The 25,850-nt window shown below is 39.9% G+C and overlaps 2 protein-coding genes across 2 annotated transcripts in view; both read left to right on the top strand.

Moving 5' to 3' along the window:
- The window catches only part of LOC122758097 (putative cytochrome P450 120), a 38,493-nt gene extending 24,876 nt beyond the window's left edge, over window positions 1–13,617 (top strand). Inside the window, exon 11 of the transcript XR_006358118.1 lies at window positions 13,557–13,617. The gene's annotated coding sequence lies outside the window, so the exon portion shown is untranslated. The remainder of the gene's footprint in view (window positions 1–13,556) is intronic.
- Window positions 13,618–13,850: 233 nt separating this feature from the next.
- On the top strand, window positions 13,851–21,536 carry dusp4 (dual specificity phosphatase 4). Its single transcript, XM_044011986.1, has 4 exons — window positions 13,851–14,285; window positions 15,837–15,964; window positions 18,127–18,346; window positions 21,078–21,536. Exons 1-4 carry the CDS (start codon window positions 13,916–13,918, stop codon window positions 21,464–21,466), a joined length of 1,107 nt encoding a protein of 368 aa, XP_043867921.1. The 5' UTR covers window positions 13,851–13,915; the 3' UTR covers window positions 21,467–21,536.
- Window positions 21,537–25,850: the final 4,314 nt, after the last annotated feature.

Genomic DNA, 25,850 nt, shown 5'->3' with positions numbered 1-25,850 from the left:
CTGCGAATGCTTTTATGAGCTCAGCAAAATACAGTATCTGCACCACACACGCGTTGTGCGTAGTAACACGTGTGTTTCTGTGTGATTGAAAATGATCTCACTTTTGGTACAGTGGTTTTGTTTAGCATGTGCTGCCTCTCTTATGAATAACTGCACAGGTTTATTCCTTAGTCTAATTATGTGCACGTGAGCAAGTGTTGGAGTATCTGGCAACACGAAATCCCTGCAACAAAACCTCAGAAACGCCCCCACAGAAACACTCGCGTGAACACACAGGCAGTCCGCGGCGCACGCTCACACTCCTCGCTGCTTACTACCGTGTTTGTCTGTGCTCAGACAGGCAGGAAGGAAAAAGGCATTAGTCACTGAGGTGCCATCAAGCGCTGTTTAATTGTCTCATTTATCTTCCCTCTGCTGCTGAAAGTGCACGCCGCTGCTCACATTCAGCGGGGAGCTCTCTGCAGCTGAGCGCTCCGTCAAATATAAGTATGTAGTCATTTGTTGCACTGAGCGGGCCTGTCTGTTGTAAAAGTGTGTGACAGAAGCGAAGAGGCGGTCACTCGTGTTCTGTTACAACATCTGTTGACTTTCAGTTTGCAGTCGAGTATCGTTCAGCGACTTGTTAGGGAAGCTGCAGCGGACGTGGCTCAAAATCTATAAAGTCATGTTCCAGAGCGAAAAAGTTGTTTTTAAGTTGATATAACCTTACAGGCACTGTTTTAGTGTATCAAGGTATATTTCAGTTTTTATAAGTAAATAACATGCCTACATTATGTGCTTCTATTATGTACTGCAATGACAGGAGATAATAACATTATTATATAGCACATTTCAGTAAAGAAAGCTAATCAAATAAATCTTCACATTTGGTAATGCCATAACCTTATTTACTTTTACAGGCTTTTAAATCTTAGCGGTCATGTTGAATCTGCTTCCATGTCCTTTGGTTTGTAATTTTATATTTGTTGTTGTTATTATTATGTTTTTATGTACTGTTCCATCAACCTGCCCAGGGATTTCAGTTGGAAAATAGCAATCTACTACAACCTGGCACAATGCATATTCTCTTGTTGGACAAGATTAATGTTTTATTGTGCATTGTCCCTGTTTTGAAAAATAAATTACATTACATTACATTTTAGCAAACCTGGGATTGATGATGATGTTCTCAAATGCCTTATTTGGTCCACAAACCAAAAATGAATCCGTTTTAATGATTACTTTGTTGCATGGAGCAAAAAAAACTTGTTTTTAATATTAAAAAAAAAAACTCAAACTGATTAATGGATCACTGGGACTCATTTATAAGTGGACAACCACTGCCATCCTCAAAGCTGTTTATATATGTAAAAGAGTTGTGGTTGCTTCTTTAATGTAAATATTTTCTAGTTTCTGTGATTTTCCAGCTTTAATGTGAATGTTTGCTGACATTTTATGAACCAAACAAATACTCGACTAATCGAGAAAATAATCAACAGATTGATCGATTTAGAAAATAATAGTTAGTTGCAGCCCTAGTGCTTCCTTTCTAAATTTAGACACTTTGTGTGTGAATCTTTGTGCTCCTTTATTTCCGTAAAAAGGAACTATACGATAACTTCAAATGACTGTTTATGCCATTGTCAGCTTCCTACTGAAAACAATAACAGTAAGTAAAACGAATGACGCGTCTTATTTTAGTCTTCAGTGCCTCCTTCAATCGTCCGTCTGACACTAAAATAAGTCACTCGCTCTAAACGCACATTTCAGGACAAGCTGTCAACCTTTGTTTCCGTCACAGAAACTAATCGCTGAGATAACATGGGAATCGGATGAGTGGCCGTGATGCGGTTGAGTAAAAGCGTCCCCCTCTCCAAACTCCTTCCTCCCTCTCGCTCCGACTTTTTAAACACTCCCAACCACTTTCCCCTCTTCCTCTGTCTCTTATACAGTATCACCCCCCTTCTGTCTTGTGGACGGCGGTCGTTAATTTCAGCCTCACGGACGGAACAACACTTGACCTGTTTTTAGCTGCCAGGCAGAGCCGTCACGGCTCCGTCTCCAGTGACGTTTGGGAGGAAGAGTTGGAACAGGAGGAGGAGGAGGGGGGAGGAAGATGAGAGGGAGGAGGGATGGAAGGAATGAGAGGAGGGGAGAGGTCATAAGAGAGGAAAGAAGGTGTGTTTGTGAAGGGAGGAGAGAGGAAATGTTCAGTGGGAAACATGATGTAAAGGCTGACATTTAACAACTGTGAGTAACAGCTGTTCGTCGGAGCCGTTCCACACTTTCTTTAAACTTGACCTGTTTTGATGCAAAATTATTTGTAACAAATTGCATGAAAAAGGCAAAAATTAGAACTAAATTTAGCTTGACACAGACTTTCTGTAGCACAGACATTAAGTTAATGATTGAGCTTCGTTTGCCAATTTCCTGATAATAATTAAAATCCCATTCTCACACATTATACCCCCCGTTCCTGATATACTGCATTTTACGTAGTTTCACAGTATTTCTACGTATGTAACTTTCTAGCTACCAAATATTAGTTTAAAAATCAACGTGATATTTGTATTGTATTTTTGCAATCTTCATTTTTTCACTTGAGCAGTTTCATCCTGTTGTTCTTTCACCTTCACATCTCGCCACGTCTCAGTTGCCACGATACACAGTGACTACAAATTTCCTAGAATGAACTTGGAATTTGGTGAAACTGCTTTCTCCTATGCACCATGGACATGGAATGAGCTGCAAAACATTATTTCACTGTGGACACTGGTGTTTTATGGACCATCATGACAGAAAGATGTTGTTCGGATTAAGGATCTTCTTGGTACGGCCTGTATACTTCTGCCCTTAACTTTATGTATCTCTCTTTTTACTCTTCTTTCATCACGTCCTTTTAGCATTTATAGTCTATAGTGAGTTTTATATCTCAAATTGTTTTGGAGAGATCTTGTCTGACAGCAAGAGGAGGATTTTATGTTCCCTCATACAAATCGCGCAATCTTGGATATGCCGGTATATTAGGAGTGCTTGGGCTAATAACCGATATATATATATACTTTTTTTTACCTGCGACCAACTGCAGAGGTTATTTAATCTCATCTGTAGGGAAATTAACATAATGCTCAAATCGCAGCAGATGTAGGTATACATTTTCTTCATTGACCAAATAAGTTAAATAAATAAATAGGGCGCCAGCATAGAAGTCAAGGAGGTAGCAGCCTATTTAGCTGACTATCAGATATAGGCAAACACACCAGGATCTGCCGATATCCCATTTTTCATTTTAAAGCCAATACCGATATTGTGCCGATAATATTGCGCGTCTCTAATCTTCATTAGTGGACTAATCTGTATTTTTTCGGTCATGGTGTCAGAACAAAGTGTGTTTCTTATCTGTTCTGTACAGAACACATCTTTTATTTTTCAAATACGGTACATATCGTTATTTAATGGAAAGGTTGTCAATCGTAATTGTAGCGACAGTTTTCCTATAAAAGGTCGCTAAGAGGCTTAGGTGGGCTCCAGGCAGTTACGCGTCATTCAAATGAATCCAAGTCCAGTGATGTTTATTGTTTGACGATTTATTCTTGGTTGTATGATGATTTATTCTTGGTTATTTGACGATTTGACGGTAAACAGAAAATATAAAATCAGGAACGCCACTAACCCCCTTTCTCTCTTCCCCCCGCCGATCCGAGTGCCCAGGTGTATAGATTAAACCACACCCATGTGTCAATCAAAAACGGAAGTGACATGACCAAAAAACAGTATGAGTGACCTTTCAAAATAAACAATAAACAAACAGACCAAATATGCATTTTGGCCCCTACAGTAGTCTTTATGTTGTTTTATAAATCCCCTTTTAATTTCACAACACTTTTACGATACGCACACACTGCATGTCATAAACCCGACATTTCAGGACGCCGCCGCAGCTGTGAGGTTCACGACTCCACTCAACTCTGCAGTAAAAATAGTAAAAAAACAAAACAAACATTTTATCGAGTCTCTGTCACATACGTCCACTGAGCGAGAGTGAAAAAGCCGTCAAACCAGGCCGCCGTCCAGTCACGCCGCATTCTTACCCTAAATCGGTTCCGTTTGCCTGGTGTTACAGAGCTCAGTGAGAAGTATGTTTATCCTCTGCTGTGAGGAAAGCGTGGCTTTCCGAACACACTTGAGATATACAGACAACACAATGGCAGGTTTTGTTTCCTTTCTTCAGCTTAAGCCGTGCTCACATAGTTTGAATTAAGAGGTCAGGCCACTTCTGTCACTCCTATACCACCACAGACAGACCGTATACTGTGAGCTGCTCATTCAGTTCAAACAGCTCAAGGTTACGCTTTTTTGTATAGCTTTAAATACAGAGTTGTCATATTTATGTGATCTTTATTGACGTTTTATGAGGTAAATAATGCACTCTCTGCAGATAAGAGTGGGGATGATTGAGCGGTGGTAAGACATAGAGACATGGGATTATATGAGCATGCTATAATGATGAGTGGATCTGTTTAAATGTATTAATTTAACAAAATACCTAATAGGAGTGGACAAGAAGTTAATTCCCTGTAAAAGTATGTAAATCCTTATATCAGAAATACATATATATTTGTATAAATATCCACTTTTTCTATTTTGATCATGATATTTATAGGATTTGGACAGATTGCTGTAAACGTATTAGTCAGAAATTGTTCTACAGTAATTTTTTTTTCTTCAATTTCTGGAGTTAGAGTGTTATCTCCACTCTTTGAATTATCCGTGCTGTTTGGGTTCTTTCTTCTTTTTTTTTTTTCTTGCAGAACTCATCCCAGTGGGAGTGTGGGAGGAAATATTTGTCTTTTCACAATTAGAGATGGCAACGACAGTTAGAACATTGGGAAACGGAGCAAAACTCTCTCAGTCCTGACACACACTTCACTCCCAAAGAGAAAACACACACATTCTAGTGAGTGAAGAATGGGTCGGTGTTTGGCTGATTTGACTGAGTAGGAGTTTGGACCTTTCTCAAGTGTTTTATCCTCCTTCTGCGGCTGAGATTGTTTCAGGATCTGCAGAAATAATGAGCAAAATAAGGCCCAGTGTTTAAGAATTAGTGACATATAGTGGTAAAACAGCAGATTGTAACAAACGGGGGACATGGTGGCCTTCACATACAATAAATAAATATATAATAATAAATGAGGGCTAAAAATACAAAGTATATAAAAAAAAAAAGTAATAATACCCTTATGCAAACATGTATATTCAATTTCTGCTAATAAACCCAACCTAAATGTGACTCACCAGACCTTTAAAAGACTGACCACTACAATATTTTCTGTATAATGATAAAGAAAGTGAACTTGAAGTGCAGTGAGGATGGGTCATATGACCCAGAATGTGATTAAGTGTTTCCTGGAAGCCACATTATTCACTGCCATTTTTAAAGTGTGATATTGTCAGATATAGAGCTTCATTCATGGGACGTATTTTGAAGGCGGAGACGGTATTTCCCCTGCAGCGAGGACGAGGCCTGGCCTCATCAGTTGGAAACATTTAATATGGATAACACAGTACAGCCTGCTTAAAAATAAAAATATTCTGGTTCCCAGAATGTGGTCTGTCCTTTAAATTCATATCATATCGTGTATCTCACAGCTCATCCCCCTTAAATACTGTCCAAAATGGCTAAATGGGGGTTATACATGTGGCTTCCAGCTTCAACAGATAATGGTCATCTTTAAAAAGGTCCAGTAAATGTGAGTCGACTCCCACATTTAGGATATAATGATATTTTGTGGTCTGTTTGGAAGTGATTATAGCTAAAAAAAAAAAAAGATTATAGAACTGGATAAACCCCAATGAGACAGTGATTAGAAGACAATGTGACATTGCTGTAATCTATGACGGCAGAGAAGCAGTTTTGACCTTTATTTAGAGAGCAGAGGTTACAGTATTTCAGGCACTCTGGGTTATTTCTGTCTGGACTGCAGATGGCCTACAAGGACTCTTTGCCCTTTTTAGATAATATGCTGGAATAATCTGATCAAAAACAGAAATTATTTGTACTATTTATGAGTCACAGGGGTCAAAAACAGTAGTATTTCACCTCACCAGAATACACAAACAATGGCTTGCTTTGTCACGTGACTATAAGGTCACAGAATCTAGGTGAACTAGGCCACTTAAGTCAGCGGCATTTTAGTAGCGCTGCAGAATGCTGGCCAGAAACATGACCTGTCGAGGAATGCATCAGTCATTTTGTTGCCTTAAAGCCAAGGCCAAATATTTAAAGTTAAATGGTACAAATACGTGAGTGTCGTCATTATTTGTCTTGCAGCAGACACGTTGTCATCTGGGCAGTGTTTTGTTCCTGCTGAGTTTGACATGCGAGTTGGAGGCACTGTGGTAAGAGAGAGAGTCTTGTCAAGTGTGAACAAAGTTCGTCGTGTGATTCTGTGATTCAGCTGCAAAGACTTATCACACCTCGTGTGTCTTTGTGTCCGTAGTGAGCACGGAGGAGGCGAGGAGGGGAAATGTTTTGTCCGTGTAACTCGAGCCATGTTGCCTGTCAAACAGTTGACCAGTCGACTCACGAGACTCTCTCTCACTCACACACAAAGAGGAAATTCAATCACTTAGACGTGACCATGTTACATTAACAAGGACCCTCCACTTCCTGTTTGCCCCCCCCCACACACACACACACTCATCTCCTGCCCCGTGAAAACCCCCCCCTGTCAGTGTTCAGCTGACCCTCAAGGGGAAATAGACACAGGACAGAGTGAGACCTCCTCCTTGTGTGCTCTGAGCATGTTGGGAGATGAGTATGTATGTGTGTGTGTGTTTGTGTGTCTGTCTAAACCTGTTGTCACCAATCATATTTGCCCTTCCGTTGCCTTAGGAACCAGAGTTCCTGGATCTGTCACAGTTTCTCAACCAAAAAAACAAAAAACAAAATGACAGATTGATGACGTCAATGTGTGTGTGTGTGTGTGTGTGTGTGTGTGCATGCATGTGCATGTGTGTCAAGTCAGAGTCACCTCTTTCACATGTGATGGTTGCAATAGAAAAACAGAAAGTAATAAACTGAGTGTGTGTTTATGTGTACAGATGTGGAAAAGGATTCCACAGTCTGTTTTCTATCTTTAATCTCTCACACACACTATTTGACCTACAGATAATCCTCCTGGCTGCCGGTGTTCATGTGTTCATAGTCATTCATTCACAAACACTGAGAAGAGCTTAGATACCTCATTAAATGTCTTCTCTCGGGTGTACTATCATAACAATGATAATACATGTTAAAGCTATGTTTACATTAAATGTTTGCTCTGATCAAGCGGAACATTTTAATTTAGCGTTTTTAATGCGAGGTTAGGTTCACGCTGGATGCGTGAGCAGCGTGTCTGTATTGTAGGCACATGTGTGTCCAGATTCGAGCAGCCACACAGCAAACACAACACTTCCTGTTCCCCTTTTCCAAGAAGACAAACTCTTTGTGAACAAAACGCAGCAGCTCGTGCAACTAACACTGCAACTGGATGAGTGAACTCATTATTCTCCTGCAGTAAATGTAATTGGTCGTGCTGGTATTTAAAACCTTAGAAAATCCAATGCATTCCAGTGGACTGAGTACATTTTGTGTGCATTTTTGGTCAAATTTGCTAATGAATGCCACACTGATGTTGACAAATATAATATATAATAAAAAAGAACATAAAAGGGGAGTATTTTGGAGACAATGTACGGCCTTGTTTAGCCCAAATCGTAATTTTAAGCATTTTAAGCATTTTTTTGGGCAGTCTGAACAGCTCAAAATACACATGACATTCGATTTTTTTCCAAAGCGGATTCAAACCACACGGAGGTGGTTTCAAATGTGATTCCGATCATGTTTTCACAGATCTTTTTCAATCTGAGTCGCTTATTTTTTAAAGTGCCATCCCCCAGGATACCACTGAATGTGTATCCGTAGCGTAGCATCTCCGTGAACATGTGGTCAGGAAGATCAGATTCTGATCGGATATGCTTACAAATCTGATTTGGGCCGCAGTCTAAACAAGGCCTATGACACTCGGTGTCAGTTTGCCATGTTAATGAAGAGACAGACTAACAAGCTTGATAACTAAGTGATCCTCGTGCTAATGGAGGGTGAAGAGCTCAGAAAGGAGGAAAAACAAAGTGCAGGCAATTGTGCGTTGCCATATGTCAGCTGGCTCAGTTTGCGTTTATTTGTCAGCTGCTCGTTCCTTCCTTCCAGAGTCACATTTTCCACAGAGGCATGTAGATCACTCATGGTGTGTGCCAGTGTCTGCCGTGACCAAACTTTGTGTGAACAGTAAATGATGCAAACTGCTGCTGAGCAATGTTTTAAAGTCAACACATCATCCAAGTATGATGACTGTGTACCATCACCTGTCTCCGTCATGCTCACGGCACCAGCCTGTGGACATTACATTACCCAGACTGCCCCACATTCAGGACGATTCTTTGAAAACCTTAGCTTCCACGAGGCGATGACTATGAATGTGTTCCTGTTTTTATTAACTCAGAAACAATATTTGTAAAAGATTGAATGTTTGAATGTTGTCCCTGGGTTATAGATACATCATGAATAGCTTTGACAATGAGATCACATTTTCATCCCGCGCTGCTTTGACTATTCAAATAACACACGGCAAGATTTGAATGAGAAACGAGGTGTATTTTATTTGAGTGTTTGACAGACTGAAGTGTTTCACAGAGATAGGAGCTGGTAGCTTGTCTCCCACCAACAGTATTGCCGAGTAAAAACAGGTTCTGCCTTACAATGTTTAATCAGCTTTGAAGACTGGAAACACTTGTCTGGATCTGTCCAAAGAAGTACATTTTTAGTGGATAGTAAGTTATTGTAAAAGAGAGTTCACTGTCAAATTCCATTTCCCAATGGACTGCTTTCTTTGCATTTCTATAGCATTACCCTCATGCTCGCTGCCATTGCTATTGCTGACTTATCCTCTATCAGTATTTCTGTGACTTTTTAGCCATTTAGAGTCCAGAATTGTTTCATTTGTATTAGGAAACGTTTGACCATTTTTACCTCTGTCACTAGCATGCTAGCTGCTGTTGCTAGCTATAGCAACGTTGTTCTTGTGATCTTAAAGGCCAGGTCCATTTTACATTTTACATTCGTCCGTCCCAAACGTTATCTCCGTCACTACCCTACCATACCTCCTTGCGTCTTTTGTGTTAGCATGGACAATTACGCAATACTTCCGAGTACCAAGTTGCAGGCAACAACAAACATAGCAACCATTTCGGGGTTATTTTATTGTGCTTGATCCAAAATAGACTGAAACTCAAGCAGGTTTTGTGGCGGTGGAATGTAAGACGTTATACTAATGAGGATTATTACACATTGGTGTGGAGAGACATTTTCAATATTTAACTTGTTTTACCGGATAAACCCTCCAATAAAATCACTTGTCTGGTGCTAGTCGTCAGGGATAAACCAGCAAGCTCTGGTAGCATGTTTTACAGTTGTTTCACTGCAACATTAGGTTGCCTTTTTGTTGTTTTCCTGATTGATTGAACTAGTGGCTCTATACTACCCCTACAATTTCCCATGGTATTGCTCCATTTGGTCCGCCATCGTAAGCTCCTCTGCTTGGCTCACAATGACGGACGAAATGTACCCAAAGTATGGACGAAAAAGGCTCCGTCCATCTCCGTCTTTTGCGATTTTAGATATAGGCAACTGGACTTTCACATCTCTTAAAAGAGGCACTTTTTTAATTTGTCATGGGAAGGCATGTACGAAACTTTCACAACCAATTTTTCTAAATAAATGATATTCTCCACAGGCTGAAGAGTCAGATGTCATCGCTTAGCGGTGAATTATTTACACTTGACTAAGAAGGAAGGAAGCAGCGTAACGACCAAATAAAGCGCTTGCAGCTCACGTTCACAATGATGAGTGGAAGTAAACAGACAATAAGGCATGTGGGGGTGTATGCGCTGGCAGTTTACGTGCTGCTTCAGGATCATTAGGTTTGCATTTGAGAGCTAAACATGAATGGTTTCAGTGCAGTGCCCCTGTAACTGTGTGTTGAAAGTTGACCTATTGAAATGGGGGATAAGCAGCTGTTGACCTGCAGCTTTTATTACTCATTAACCCAGACAGTCTCAACAAACAGCACTGGACAAACAAAGGCATTTGTCTCTCAAACTGCATTTTAAAGTTTAAAGAGGATTAAAAAAAAAAAAAAAAAAATATTAAATGATCATTTTCAACCATGATAAATGTTTAATTTGAGAAAAAAGACAGAATAGACTAATCCCAGTGTTGTGTTTTCTTTGTGAAATGCACAAAATACATCTTATAAAAAAATACTTGAGAAATCATGGATCTGTTTTCTACAGAGTCATAATGTTCCTCTTCATTTCGTCTCACGCTGTTTCTGGCCTTCAACGTAGCAGCACTCGGTTCAACCACTGGATTATGAGATTAGAGAGGGGGGCAGATTTAGAGTGTATCATTCATATTCTGCATGTGTTGTTTTTATGGTGTTTTGGTGGTTGTGTTATCGTACGCTGTGGACAACTATTGCTTAGACACAGAGGGATGCAGATTGTTGTTTTAAAAGGAGTCGTTTTTGGAAATGTGATGGGGAGATTTGAGATACCACAAATCCTTCATATCCTCAACTCCACATTTGTGCTGATTTCTGCGTGAAGACATTTGTGGCATTCATTCATTCATTCATAGCACTTTATTGTGTCTGACATTGACACTTGACAGTACAACCTTGAATTCCCGGGCAGTACTGATATCAGTGTGATGCATTCTTCTACCTCTTCTTAATCAGGCATTTGTGCTGATGCATTTACCAAGTACTTTTAATCAGCCATTTAACAACGAAAAAACTGCATGGAAATCATTCGCAGCCGCCTCTCTCTCGTTTTCATTTCTTTCTCTGATAATTAAATCAAGTGATTTTGACCGGTACTCACACCGAGTATCATCAGTTTGGCCTCTATACCAGTGTTTTTGCTCGAGGACACTTCACTCTGCAGCCACTCTGAGTATGAAAGGGACACAACCACAATCTCCTTTATATACAATCTATTTTAATTGCCAAGCCATGCTCGTAAAATATGCTCGCTCGCTCGCTGCTGCTGCTGCTGCTGCTGCTGCTGCTGGTGTTGCCTTCAGTCTGTCTTTGTAGTTATTGTCTATCCTCTTTATTTACATCAATATTCCCCTTTATGTCTCTGCTCAGTGTATGTAAACAGTTGTAAGGTGACGGTGTAAAATATGTGCATAGTGCCTGTAAATAAACAAATTTAAAAAAAAATGTCCATGCACAAATCTCCCCCCCTCCCTCCCTCCCTCCTTCATACACTGCTCCACCACTGTATTGATGGATGACGGCATTCAGGCGAGGGGTGTGAGGGGATGAATGAATGGATGGATGGATGAGGGGGGTGAGAGAGCAGAGGGAGGGAAGTATGACATCAGCACAGAGTCTCTTCCCGGCCAATCCCCTCGCAGCACCCCCACCCCCCACCCTGCTGTCTCCACCTTCTCATACCGCTCCCCACTCCCTTGTTGCTACGGCAGCAGCATCATCATCCTCATCATCCCGCCTGTACGAGGGATTATTTGGGGCTGGTAGTAAAAAAGTGGGTTCTTTCTTACATGATCATACAACCCCACCCATGTCATCTTTTTTATCTGCACTGTCTTTGTCTCGTGTCTATACATCCATGCATCCATGCATGGACTAAGACAGACAGTATTTAATAAAAATACAAACATTTGTACCACAAAAATTAGGTTTTCATGTAATACAGTGAATAATTACTTCATTTTCACTCTCAACTGTTTGTATACTTGTCTATTTTGTCTATTTTTACTCTACAATTACTTCATTATCACTCTAAACTGTCTGAATACTACTTACTTTGTTTTACATGCAGTTACATCTTCATGAAAGATAAATCAACCACTGCATAACAGAAGATCCACATGCATGTGAACAAAGGCCCTAACAAACGCCCGTACGCACCACATGCACGTGTGTTGTCTCCTCATGTGCTCATACAGTACACGCAGCCTTTCACACGTTCATAATACATGTGTTTCTGACACTGATTATTTAAAAAGATTCGTGTTTTTACTCTGTCTGTTTATGCGTGGTTCTCTTTCATCTCCGGCTCCCGTCTGTGTCAGGGTGTTGCATTTCATTTTTTCTCTCTCTCTCTCTGTTCGTAACCATGGAAATGAGATCAACATGCAAATACCTGAGCACGCTTGCTACGGCAGCGTGATCAGAAAATGCAAATTACATTTCCGCTTGTAGGTACACGCCTCCACACATACACACTCATACACTGGCACAGACGGATGCCGAATCAGACGTATACATACGCAGATTTATGTCCATGTGCGTACGCACTGAAGACACGCCCACCTGCAGGTCACAGGGTTTAATTAACACATTCCACCACCATTACATATTTACATCAAAGCTAACATATAAAATCAGATCTTTTTGTGCACTTATTTCATTTAAAATGCAAAAATAAATTGACCTTAAAGATAAATTTGTGATTTGTGGCCACTAGAGGGCTGAGATAAACTATGATCTTCGTTCTTTTTACCTTTTTTTTTATCGCTGCGATATTGTTTTCTATTCATATATTTCATTTGGTTTTGTTTTTGCAGTTGCTGGACTGAGTCACAGACATGACTAATTAAATTAGTTAAAATTCAAAATACATAATTAAAAGAAACTACTGGACCAATACTTGTATAAACAAATGTGCCAAACATAAAAATAAACATAAACAAAACAAAGGTGCTATGTGTGATATGTGGGTCGTAGCTGTTTAAACATTTTAATTTACCTGTGAAAGATATTTATTTATTTACTTGCTATTTAATTTACCCACAAGTCCACTGCTGCTGATTCATTATGAAAACTAAAATAATTAAGCCCTGTGCTCAGATGATACTGTACAAGTGAACGTGCAAAGAAGGTTTGTTGGAATAGATTAGAAAATGACCTCAAACTCTTTAAATGTGGGAACTTTGAATCAGTTTTACAGGATATAGTGCTGCAATGATTATTCGATTATTCAATTAAATTAACTATTAGTCAACTATTTTGATAAGCGATTATTCAGTTTTAGAGATAACATAAATTTTAGCTTCTTATATGTGAATATTTCCTGGTTTCATTGTTCCGTGACAAAAAAAAAAAAATCATAAAAACTGCACTATGTTAAGATTTTCTGAGATTTTATGGACCAAACAAGTAGAAAATAATAGACCAATCAATCGATTATGAAAATAATCGTAAGTTGCAGCTTTCTTTGTGATCCTTCTTAATATTGTACCCTCTTTTATTAATTTCTTTAAACTATTGACTCCATTGTGTCTGGTGACTCTGTAGTAAAAGGGATTTTTAATCTATACTTGGATAAATTATATATCTATGTCATATTTCATAGCATCAGTGCTCACTTTAATCTGCATCCACATCACCTCCTCTCTCATTGATGTGTGTGTTTTTTTGGTTTTTTTATGAATGAACTAGAGGAGGAAATGGGACGGGAAACCTGACTCTCTCTGATTGGCTGCCATCTGTTGACGTCACCTCCGCTGTGACGCGGTATCACCCATTCATAAAAAAAGGGGAAGCGAAAAAAAAGTGAGAAACAATCCTGAGGAGAAATACTCAGAGAGGGAGAGAGAGAGAGAGAGAGAGAGAGAGGTGACCGGACTGTGCGTCACAATGAGCAGTGCGGTTACTCTGCGCGCGGTGTTGCGCGGATAGAGGAGAGAAAGGCGTAGAGGAGGAATCTAGCACAGGAACCGTGCGTCTTTTTTTCTTCCATCATTCGGGTTTGAAGAGCAGGTGGACACTCACAGAGACACAAACACAAACAGAGAGCGATGGAGGACCTGAGTGAGATGGAGTGCACGGTGCTCAAGCGGCTCCTGAAGGACGACAGCGCCAAGTGTCTGCTGCTCGACTGCCGCTCCTTCCTCGCGTTCAGCGCCGGACACATCCGCGCCGCAGTCAACGCCCGCTGCAACACCATCGTGCGCCGCAGGGCGAAGGGCTCCGTGCTGAGCCTGGACCAGATCCTGGCCGGGGACGAGGAGGCGCGCAGCCGCCTGCGCTCCGGCATGTTCTCCGCCGTGGTTCTGTACGACGAGAGGACGCCGGACGCGGACTCGGTGAAGCCGGACAGCACGCTGACCGTGGTGCTCAACGCGCTGTGCGGGGACTCCTCCGGTACACGCATCTATCTACTGAAAGGTAAACATTCATACATTCATCCATTCAGCCTTTATTCATTCATCCACAGCCTGTCACATACGCTGATGTGGACTTTACATTTCAATAAAATCCAGTAAATAACTGAAATATACAGTGATATTACAATTTAAATTTTTACTCTTCTATTCCACAATAACTTTTAGAAATTATAATAATCATTAAATAAGTGGAAAATAACAAGTTAAACTGGAATAAAAATGGAAATTTTTCTTCTTGGATTCAGCCTCCTGTAGAAATAATCTGTCTACAATACAAATATTGTCATTTATACTTTACTTATTCAGTCTCTTAAAAAAACATTTGAAAATCTGAATTATTATGTATGATTGTAGATAGATGGATGTTAAATAAATAAATAGATAATAGCTGTCAATAAAAGACAAATAATTAGTGCGACATGTCCCTGTAACTAAAAAAAAAATATATATTTCTGTTATAATTGTAATTTATTCATACGTATATGATTTAAAGGACAAAAAGGAGCTTATAATTATTGCACAATTGTTAATAAATGCTCCTAATTTCACCATCGGGTCTAAGAATATGCCACAGACCTATGTAGGTCAGGGCTCGTTTTATTTTTGGACCACAATCTATATTATATTTCAAAACCTCCATAAAAAACAGTCAATATTGTCTGTGGGTTGTCTTTTTTCCAAGATGCTCATTAGTTTATAATTCAGAGATTGGAGTTTCCAGCTCTGTTTTTGATCATTTTCTACATTATTTTGTTTTACAGTAAACGCACAAACATACACGCACACACTGGCCGTGAGCTGAGTGAATGAGGTAATGCTGATGTGTGGATGGAACCACTTCTAACCGGAGGGACTTACAGGAGGACACACACACACACACGGTCATTTCAGACACTGTCTCCACTTCGGGGAAAAAACGTCTGAAATCAGCACCGCTATTTTTAGACTTCAGGAAATCTGCAAAACCAAAGCTGTTGCAAGCTTTGCCTCACTCTTTTTATTTATTTATTTACTTATTTTTGTATTTTTGTGCATTCTAATGACGCAGGTGCCCTGGAAGAACACAGATACAGTATAATGATTTATGTGTGAAGCTTATGAAGATGACGTTTCCTCCCTGTTAATCTGGCGGGTTCCAAATCCTCTGCCGTTGACACAAGGCGGAGAACGTCGTCAGGAGTCCCTTTGACTTCGACTTTGTGTCAAATTCAGTGGAGGTGCACAAGAAAATCCCATCCGTCAAATCAGCATCTGTATAAATAAAGTTATTGTGCATACATTTATAGGACTGCAACGATTAATTGCTGTTTCTTCTTAAATGTGAGCATTTTCTGTGTTTTTTATGCTCCGTATAACAAAACCACATCATAATTTTGAGGTTTGTACAAACAAACAACCTACATTTTATGGCCCAAACAAGAAATCGATTCACCGAGGAACGTATTTGCTTAGTCGCAGCCCTTGTTCACGTTTCACTCTAACATCACAGTGCTTTTCCTTATCCTGTTTAATCACGATGTCTCTGTTTGTTTGTTTGTTTGTGTTTCTCCAGGCGGATACGACCGTTTTTTCTCAGAATACCCAGAGTTTTGTTTAAAGACCAAACAGTTGCCGACGTTCACCAGCCAGTCCAGCATCGACTCTGCCTGCTCGTCATGTGGGACGCCGCACCACGACCAGGTACAAGACCACAAACACGTGTGTTAAAATAGTTCTGAATGTGCATCATTAGATTAAAATGAATGAAAAGCAACCAAAACCCTGCTTTTGTGACTATTGTGTATCCTTGTAACGCATAAATAAATGATCACAAGCTATAAAATGATTGTGATGATGATATTTGATTGTTTAAGCACGTCTCAGTGCAGGTTACTGAGTTTCCTAAGTGCAAACACTGCAGGCTGTTTGCTTTGCAACGGAACTCGACTGTTGACTTTGATGCGTTCAAAAGCCTCTTCAGGGTCGAGGTCACACTGCTGCAGAGAACGACAGACACTCACATTTGGTTAATTCAAAAATGAATGAAAAAGAAAGAAACACAGCAGCCATTTTGTAGCAGGAGCTTCACGGCTGTTAACAAGAGCTGCATTCAGTTCACGTTTGTGTGACATTGTGAAACTCCGTAAAACTGAGGAAGCGAAATGGAACTCAGACATCATTTATTTCACTATTCACACCTGTGACTTTCCTGCTGTGAGCAGTTAAAATTCACATGCTTGTCACTTCCTGTGACCTGGATATCTTCGTCTGGTGATTTTATGCAAGTGCTTCAAGTCACGTGACGTTTGGGGTTTAAATTCCGTCTAGGAAGCATGAGGAGTGAGACGGAGACAATTGAGCCCTTTGTGTGTGTGTGTGTGTGTGTGTGTGTGTGTGTGTGTGTGTGTGTGTTTGTCCTTTAAGGGGCGAGATGTTTCCGGCCATGCTGTCAGGTCGGAGCTATATCTAGGAATACTGTAGCTTCCGGAGGTAGCATTGATGTAATGGACTGGCTAAAAACGAGTTAAATGTATTTCCTCCCCTCCTAATCCCCTGCCCTCCCCTTCACATTACATCTTTTAGCAGCATCGATCGTTTCCTGACGCTGTGTCAGTGGTGAGGTCGTCAGCGGCAGTGACATAAACAGAAGGTCAGGTCAGGATGTCAACATCCTGACCTCTCACATCCAAACAGTGCTTTTACTGTTACATCACGTCATGTGTTGACGTGTGGATTTAAATGAACAAATATTGGCTCAAAAGTGTGTTGAAAACATGTTAAAAAAAATGGGGATTTATCTGCTAATGGGGTGAAATCCAGCCTTACAGCTTCAATAAACCACATCGTATAGGCTCAGACATTTAAATGCTATGAATCAATACATTTAGACCAAATACTCACTTGCAGCCAGACTCTTATTGGACAATACCACTGGACACCAGTGTCCACTCATATGTGCCTCCTTTATCGTCTATTTTCCGCCAAATGGGAACATCATTTACAAAATTCTAAGAGGTAGAAGCTCATTTTTCATAGACTTCCATTCAAATTTGTCATTTTTGCAATCATCAGAGTCACCCCCTAGTGGTTATTCAGTATATTCTTATTTCCTAGTGGACGTCAGGAGGAAAACACAAGGACTAAATCGATTTGTTTATATGCAGTCTAAAACATTGTCAAAATGAACATTTTCTCCAATGTTTTGGCCACAAAGTGAAAAAGAAGACATTTACAGTTTTAGCAATTTATCACTTAACTTTAATTAACTGATCATTTATCATTTAATACATCGGTCGTTGCAGCCTAAAAACACATAAAAACATTTTTCTAGGTCAAATTCATGCTCTTAATTTAAGTAGAAGTGACTTTCTGAGGAAACTCTGTCACTTTTGCATTTGTTTCTCAGCAAAAATCAGCTGCTCATAAAAGTGTGGAGTCAGTGTACGGAGCAGGTTCAGAGCGGTCAGCGCTCCCTCAGTGATTTATGTTTCCATAAGTGGAAATAACACAGGACACAAAACTGGCCTCCAAACAAATGGCCCGAATCCAATTGCTGTGCATTAATGTCACAGATAATGAACCACGCCGTGTCTGATGAGTAGCGAGGCTGTAATGTGATTAAGAAAATATTCAGGTGAGGTCACGCTTTACAGTTCGCCGAGGTCGTCTGGCCTGCGCCGAAATTCTCTTGTCTTATGATGTGTGAGCTGTAAAACATGAGCTGAGGCTAAGAAACTGCCTCGGAAACAGCTTATCTGTCGCCCTCATGGCTGATGATGGTAATAATAATAATAATAATAATAATAACAAAGAGATAATTAATCATCGACCCTCCTCCTCCTCCCATCTGTTCTTCTCTCCAGGGAGGCCCAGTGGAGATCCTGCCCTTCCTCTACCTCGGCAGCGCCCTCCACGCCTCCAAGAAGGAAGTGCTGGACGCCAATGGGATCTCGGCGCTGCTCAACGTGTCGGCCGACTGTCCCAACCACTTTGAGGGCGTGTACCAGTACAAGTGCATCCCCGTGGAGGACAACCATAAAGAGGACATCAGCTGCTGGTTCCTGGAGGCCATAGAGTTCATAGGTCAGTGTTTGTTTGTTTATTAAGTCACGTCATTTGTTCTTTTGTTGTTTTTCATTTTTTTTTGTGCAAGCACTCAGTTTTAAAGGTCCGCTGTGTAAGGATTAGTGACACCTAGTGGTGAGACTGCAGATTGTAACTACAGTGTTCAGCATTCACGTACCAAAACAATGATGTCATTACCAAAAAGACGTAGTTTTAATTTTAAAGTGTTAAAACACCCATACAACCTAACTTATTTTAGTATATTCATTGAGCTAGGTGCAGGGTCGTACGTCGGAAATCGTTTGCGTGTTTCAGGACAAGTTTGTAAATGTTTACGAACAAAAAGAATATGTTGGCAACTATAAATCTATAAATGAAAACGCCGCGATGAGGATGAGTTGGCCCTGAACCGAAAACAAAAGTAATCTTGAAGTCCATTTAAGCTTATGCAATTTATTAAAGAACATGATCACTGACAAGAAGATGAAAATGAATACTATGATACAAAAACTAAGATCTATAAAGGATATTAAGAGTGTAAAGTGGCAAACTCACCCTCATTGTCTAAAAAACTACCATGTGCACTTGAAACAGGTGAATTTATCAATGAAAAAATCAGAAATATGAATTAAACTAAGGTTTTAGCTCCTACAGAATATCAGCAAATAATATAAATATAGATGTCAGTTTTTTTATCTGAGGTTTTGAGTGGTGTTGATGTAAATGAGCTGTCAGGTGTGGTGTGTGGGTTTTTTCCAGTGAGTAATTCAGTCTAATACAGTTTCAGAACTTAGTAAACAATTAAATATCAATCATTAATCATTTCACGATGAATAAAACCGTTGCAGATGGATTTCTCTGTGACTAATCACAGACGTGGACACGCAGCAGCTTTGTGGGCGGACCTGCGACACCCCTTTTTTTTTTTTCAGACTTCCGAACAAACACCATTGTCCAGTTTTATTATGATCATCGCGTTGTTAAACAAACACACATCGCTTCTTCTCCTCGTGTAAATATCCACTCACGTCGCAGCCAAGAAACGGAGCCGATTAATCCACAACAAACAGTCTGAGGGAAACAAATATGGTTGCAATTATTCCTGTACTGGACCGATTTAGATATGTTGAGTGAGCTTTGCTTTTGCTTTGCATATGTGTGTGTGTGTGTGTGTGTGGGTACTGGTATGCGTCACAGTTAGCTGCTGTGGGACCAGAGTCTGACTCATCCACTGTTAACGGGTGAAAACAGACGCTGTGGCGTTGTGAGTTACCTGAAATCTGTGTTTGTGTGTATGTGAGAGACAGAGAGAGATGAGCGAGAGACATCTGAATACACAGAGAGAGACGTAAAGAGACAACGGGGTGGGGTGGGGGTGGGGGTGACTGCCAGCAATCAAGCATCTGCGCTCGCAGAGAAATGACAGTCAACATTCTTCCATCTTGTCTAATTCAGTCATTAATGCTGTTATTTCGTGGCAGCCATGTTGTAAAATTGGATCGGAATTTCCCTGACGTTAATGTACATACAGTACAGAGTGTGCCTGCTTCTCATTTCCTGTCGTCCACACACACACATTCACACATGCTCCAGGACACGAGGATGTTCAGAAACTGCGGTTACAGTCGACGCTTTCATCAAAGTTTTATTCAAATCCTGTGACAGAGTTAAGACGAGGCGTTAAAAAAAAAAAAAGAAGGGACAGAGGAGGAAGTGTGAAAAAAGGGGTTGATGGCTGTTTTTTTTTATCTTCTACACTTCTGCATGTTTCCGTTTCAATGTGATTTTCTCACTTTGAGGTGAAGTTAGTGAGACGAGAGGGTGAGGCATCAAAGTGTGAAGGAGCGGAAGTGACAAGAGTCTGAGGTGTCGCTGTACATCTGTACATACGTACGTCTATAATCAGACTCATTTGTGGCGACGGAAACAGGCAGATGAACGAACACACCAGTCATTCACTGTTCTTGATCGAAAAACAGAAGCTCAAAATTAAAGAGAGGAAGCTCATACAGGAACTAAAATCTTTAAAGAAATAAAACCAATTTGGCAATACGACTGCAACTTAACATTATTTTCTATATTAATAGAACAATGAATCGGTCTAGAAAACGTTGAAACCTCTCGTTTGGTGTTTCCCATTAACTGGGAATTTGAAAATACAAAATGTCTTTGTTACTGTATGTGGAGCAACATTCACATTTAAGACATAATCAAAATAGTTTGCAATAAATTCAGGCCTTCGAGGCAACAGTTAATATCTCAAACATTCATTCAAACTGTTACAAAAAAGAAAATATCTCACATAAAAAAATAAAAGTGTAATTTTTTTAATATCATTTAATTGATTAAGACAGGCAGGTGCACAAAACAGGATAAAAGTTAAAAAGAAGAATTATCTTAAACATATTATAAGTGATTTTAAGAAGCACAAGCACACCAAATATTTACATTCAGCATAATAATTTTTTTTGACCAGTTTAACATTTGTATGGAATAAAATTTTCCTCATAAGATTTTTAAATTAAAAAAATGTGTAAAAAGTTAAATTTCCAGCTCAGTGAAATTTTGTCTCCTCAGAATTCATTTCCTAATGTCGAAATACTGAATTTAATTTTCTGTGTAATTTTTTCAGTGGTTTTACTGGACAATTTTTCCCACCCTTATATACAGTAAAATAATATAATCTGAATGCAGTGTTTACGTCCATGCAAACCTCTGACTCTCTGTCCTTCTCTCTGTCTCCTCTCAGACTCAGTCCGGGACTCCAGTGGACGAGTGTTGGTCCACTGTCAGGCCGGGATCTCGCGCTCCGCCACCATTTGCCTGGCGTACCTGATGAAGAGGAAGCGCGTGCGTCTGGACGAGGCCTTCGAGTTTGTGCGCCGCCGTCGCAGCATCATCTCCCCCAACTTCAGCTTCATGGGTCAGCTGCTGCAGTTCGAGTCGCAGCTCCTCGCCACCTCCTGCGCGGCGGAGGCGGCCGCCACGGCGAGCCCGCTCCTCGGGCCCAAGTCGTCGACGGCCACCAACTCGGCGACGGCCACGCCCACCTCGCCGTTCATTTTCAGCTTCCCCGTGTCTGTGGTGAACCCGGCGTACCTGAACCACAACCCCATCACGACCTCGCCGGGCTGCTGATGGTCGTCCGGTCGCAGCCCGACAAACGCCCGACAAACGCCCGACAGACTTCTTCGAGCACAGACTGAAAGAAAAGTGAGTACATGCTTCCAGGGCGTGGACGTGAGAGTCGACATGGTGCCTGATTCAAGAACTCAGACTGAAAAAGGAAAGTTCAGAAACTACCCAACGCTCCTTCCATTTTGACACAATGATTTCTTCAAACTGACCAAAAATGAAGTGGCTTTAGGGACTTCCAGGTCGTGGAGGACAGAGTTAAAAAAAAAAGAGACTTTTTCACTTTAAAACTAAGCGACGCGGACCCGAAATAAGCCAAAAAAAAAGAGTCATAGATGTCGCGGGACATGGACTGGCACTGCGCGTCGCTCAGGTCAGCCGAGCTGGACCAGGTACAGGTGACCGGGGTCAGGTCAGGGTCAGGTCAGGGTCAGCACTGAGCAGACCTGGAGTCTGACGCGGAGGACGCTCTTTGCTGCAGGAGAAAAACAAGAAGTGGCTAAAGAAAAAAAGAAAATAACTTATTTTTCAGTAAAAATGGAGCTCAGGCGGAGTGTTGGACTGACGTTTACTGAAGACACGCCCTCTTCTTTTCTTAAAACGACAACAACAACAAAACGCACAGAGACACAAACACAGAGAGACACAAGCAGCAGCAAACACTTTTCTCTCTCTCTCCCCAACACACACACACACACACACATTCATGACTTACCAACTGAATAAGCTCAGTATGAAGGCAGGGTCTGTTGCTATGGAGACGGCAGGTCTTTAGGAGAGGAGATGGACACAGGAAGGAAGGAAGGAAGGAGGAATTTTAAGGACCCACTCTCTCCCCCCTCCTGTTGCCGGACAAAAGAGATGGATGGAAAAAAACAGATAGAAAGCAGGAGCCTCTTCACTGACAGGTGCTCGGCCGACAACACCACCGGAGCTTCCTGTCTTTCCAACGTCCTCTTCTCCCCCCACCTCATCTCCTTTTCATCCTTTTATATTCCTCCTCCTCCTCCTCTTCTCATCTCTGCCTCTCATCTTCTCTTCACCTCCTGGTCCTCATCTTTTCACTGAAGAGGTTAAATAAATCAAATAAGATGCCAAATAAAGGTCCGGGCGCCCCACCTTTTTTAAATAGACTGGGGGAAACCCTACTCTGATGCTACATCCCATAATAATAATAATAATAATAATACAATTTATGGATGAAAGGGCTTGTAAGGAAAAATTAACAAAATTTGTTTCAGAGCACACGCTGACACAGGAAGACAGTTAACACTTAAAGGACCATGCTGGTAACGTTTTAACTCATTAAAAATCATGTGTTCATCACCCTTTTTTTATATTTATATATATATATATATATATATATATACAAAACCTAAGTATTAGTGACGTCGAATTATTGAGACGCCTGATTGCAATAAGTGGAGGACTCACATCAGGGAACTACGGTGGCCTTCACATGTCAGATCTGCACACTGCTGTGGAAACATCCACAAAATGGTCGCCTCTGTTGCCTCAAAAAAGCAACAACAAATACACTTAATCTAAACATTACTGAAACTAAATTTATATTTTGAAGCCGTTGCACACTCATACCAACACACTGGACCTTTAAAACCTTTAATTTAGCAGCTTTCTCACATAATTACGGACAATTTTCCTTTAATAATGAGTTAAAATTTGCTCCACCAGCAGCACATGGTCCCTTAAGATGTTTGTGCCTTGTACATAATAAGGGGGGATGTTTGTGGACGTATTTGGGACGTTTTTTTTGTTATTTTATGTCTTTGCTGCTAGGACACAGTTTGCTGAATGTTATAATTTAAGGAAAAATATTGTAATAATAAAATCCACTCACATCCACACACACAGCATTTTACTTGAGGTAAAAAAATCACGAGAATAAAGACTCAGGTCCATTTAAATACATAAGTGTTGATAATCCTGTGGGATTATGGATTCGGACTGCAATACTTATTCATCTTTTTCTGATAATCCGAACTAATTCGAACATAATGTAGCTTTCATTTAGCATCTGCACCTTTAAGACCATTCCTCACTCGCATGTAACTTGCATTCATGTGTTCTGGCAAGCATCATGAAATCACAGAAATCACAACACGTGCGTGACCTTTTTCAGGAGGTCGCGCCGCTCGAACATCAGGTTCAAAGTTTCGTCACTTTTTTTTTTCCTCTGCTGTGCTAGACGTCCAAAGGCACAAAGTCTAAACTGCGGACGCTTTTATACCCGAGTTCTAAACAAACAAACAAACAAACAAACACACACGTAAACACAACAGGGTTTTTTCTAAATCAAAACAAACCAGTTTTTTTAATTCCTCTGTTTTTCGAGGTTAGTTTGTTTTTTTTCGACGACCAACTGTATCTCTGTAGCACTTTGAAGTGATGCAATACTGTATTTATAATTTATGATTGATTTGCACATCATGGTGATGTTCGACCGATTAGACTTTGCATAGAGACATTTTGTCCTTGTAGAGAGAGAGAGAGAGACGCAATACTTTGTACACATGGTCGTGATCTGTCTGTCTGTGTCTCTGTCGGGTCAAAGCTGTTTTTTACCCGTCATGGCAATATCAAATCAATCCACTTGGGACATTTATATATTTAAAAAAAAGAAAGAAAGAAAAAACATACACAAAAAAAACAATGTTTCCCTCAATTTTAATGTGGAATGAATGATCTGTGCATTTATTTATTACTGAAAATCCACTGTTGAATAAACAACATTCTTAATGAAGTCCCGCTTGTTTGATTTTATGTGTTGAAATGAACTTGTCTAAAAAAACAAATAACATTGAAATAACATTTAAAGAGGGAAAGCACATACAAAAAAAATAGTTTTCAATAAATTTAAAGATGTATTAAAAACATGATAAATGTTTAAAATACTGTATTTTAAATTTAAAAATATTATTTTTCAGCATTTGAACTATAAGCAAACCAAAACAAATGCTTATAAGTTTATACTATAAGCACAAGGATTCTTTCTTAAACCATTTTAAACCTGTTTAAGATTACTGATTTAATGCAATAATTTGGTGTGGGGAAAAAAAATAACATTAATAACAACATTCATTTATTTCATCTAAAATAAGGCAGGTGGACCTAATCTGTCCTAATCTAATGTAATACTGTTCAAGAGTTAGGGTTAGAAAGAAAATTCACGACACAAAAAGAAAAGCACTGAATGGTTGTGTTTTAAATGATTTATAACATATATATATGTATATATATATATAAAAAAAACATCTGACATAAATTATCTTAAATGTGATTTTAAAAATAGCAGTAAAATAGCAAGTAAAAATTCGAAGTGTATTATTTTTTCATGCTCTTTTTCAAAAAGCAATGTAGGCGTGCAGTGCCATCTGGTGGTGGGGTTATGAATTAGTCATACTTCATTCTAAAACAGTTCCACAAGAGAGATCAGGTGAAGTGGATTAATGTTGTTTAAAACAGCAGCCAATCAGGATCCTGGTGTGCGTGTGTGTGTGTGTGTGTGTGTGTGTGAAACAAACTGCAGATCACAGATTTCTCAGGGTTTCAAGTGAAACCTTATGAAACACTGAGGCTTTCCTCACAATTGTGTCGAAAAAGCTTCAACGCTTCAGTGACGCTGACATCTGGTGGACAACTGAAGCCATAGCAACCTCTCAAGAGCACCACTGAAGCGTTGACACTGTTTCTATCCCATGTAAGCAACAAAAGTTTGGAAAAGACTTCATGGTCATTCAAGGGTTTTGTTCATTCATACTCGCCCTTACTGTAAAACATCCCAGATTAACTCAGTGAATAAATCTAAATGATATAAAGGGTTAAATGTTGGTTAAGTGTTTATTTAAACTTTAAGCTTTATTTAGAAACTGTACTACATGTCCATAACAGGGTAAGAGATCCTTCCTACTTTGCAAATGACCATGGTATTTGAACTCAGAAAGATCGGGTTTGTGTGAAGTGTTTTACTCCACACAAACCTTAGAACCACTCCGCTTCCAGAAGATCAACACAACCTCCAAAGCCTCGGTATTATTTACCCAGCATTACTTTTTTGTAAAACTTTGGACCACATACTAACCTATGACTTTTTTTGACAAGTTTTGGATGAAATTTTGCTTTTAGAACAAGAAGTCCTGGGTTAGAGCCCTGGTTGAAACAAAGCCTTTTCTTTCTATTTTTGGGGTCATTATGGACAACTTGCTATACTATGACTTTTTTGGGTGATTTTGGACAACATACTATACTATGTCTTTTTTAAGAGATTTTGGACGACATACTATACTATGTCTTTTTTAAGAGATTTTAGACGACATACTATACTATGTCTTTTTTGACCGATTTTGGATGACATACTATACTATGACTT

This window comes from Solea senegalensis, linkage group LG21 (genome assembly GCF_019176455.1).
Source record: "Solea senegalensis isolate Sse05_10M linkage group LG21, IFAPA_SoseM_1, whole genome shotgun sequence".
Classification (NCBI taxonomy): domain Eukaryota; kingdom Metazoa; phylum Chordata; class Actinopteri; order Pleuronectiformes; family Soleidae; genus Solea; species Solea senegalensis.
The sequence above is the reverse complement of the archived record's forward strand: the minus strand, read 5'-3'. Positions and strand labels throughout refer to the sequence as shown.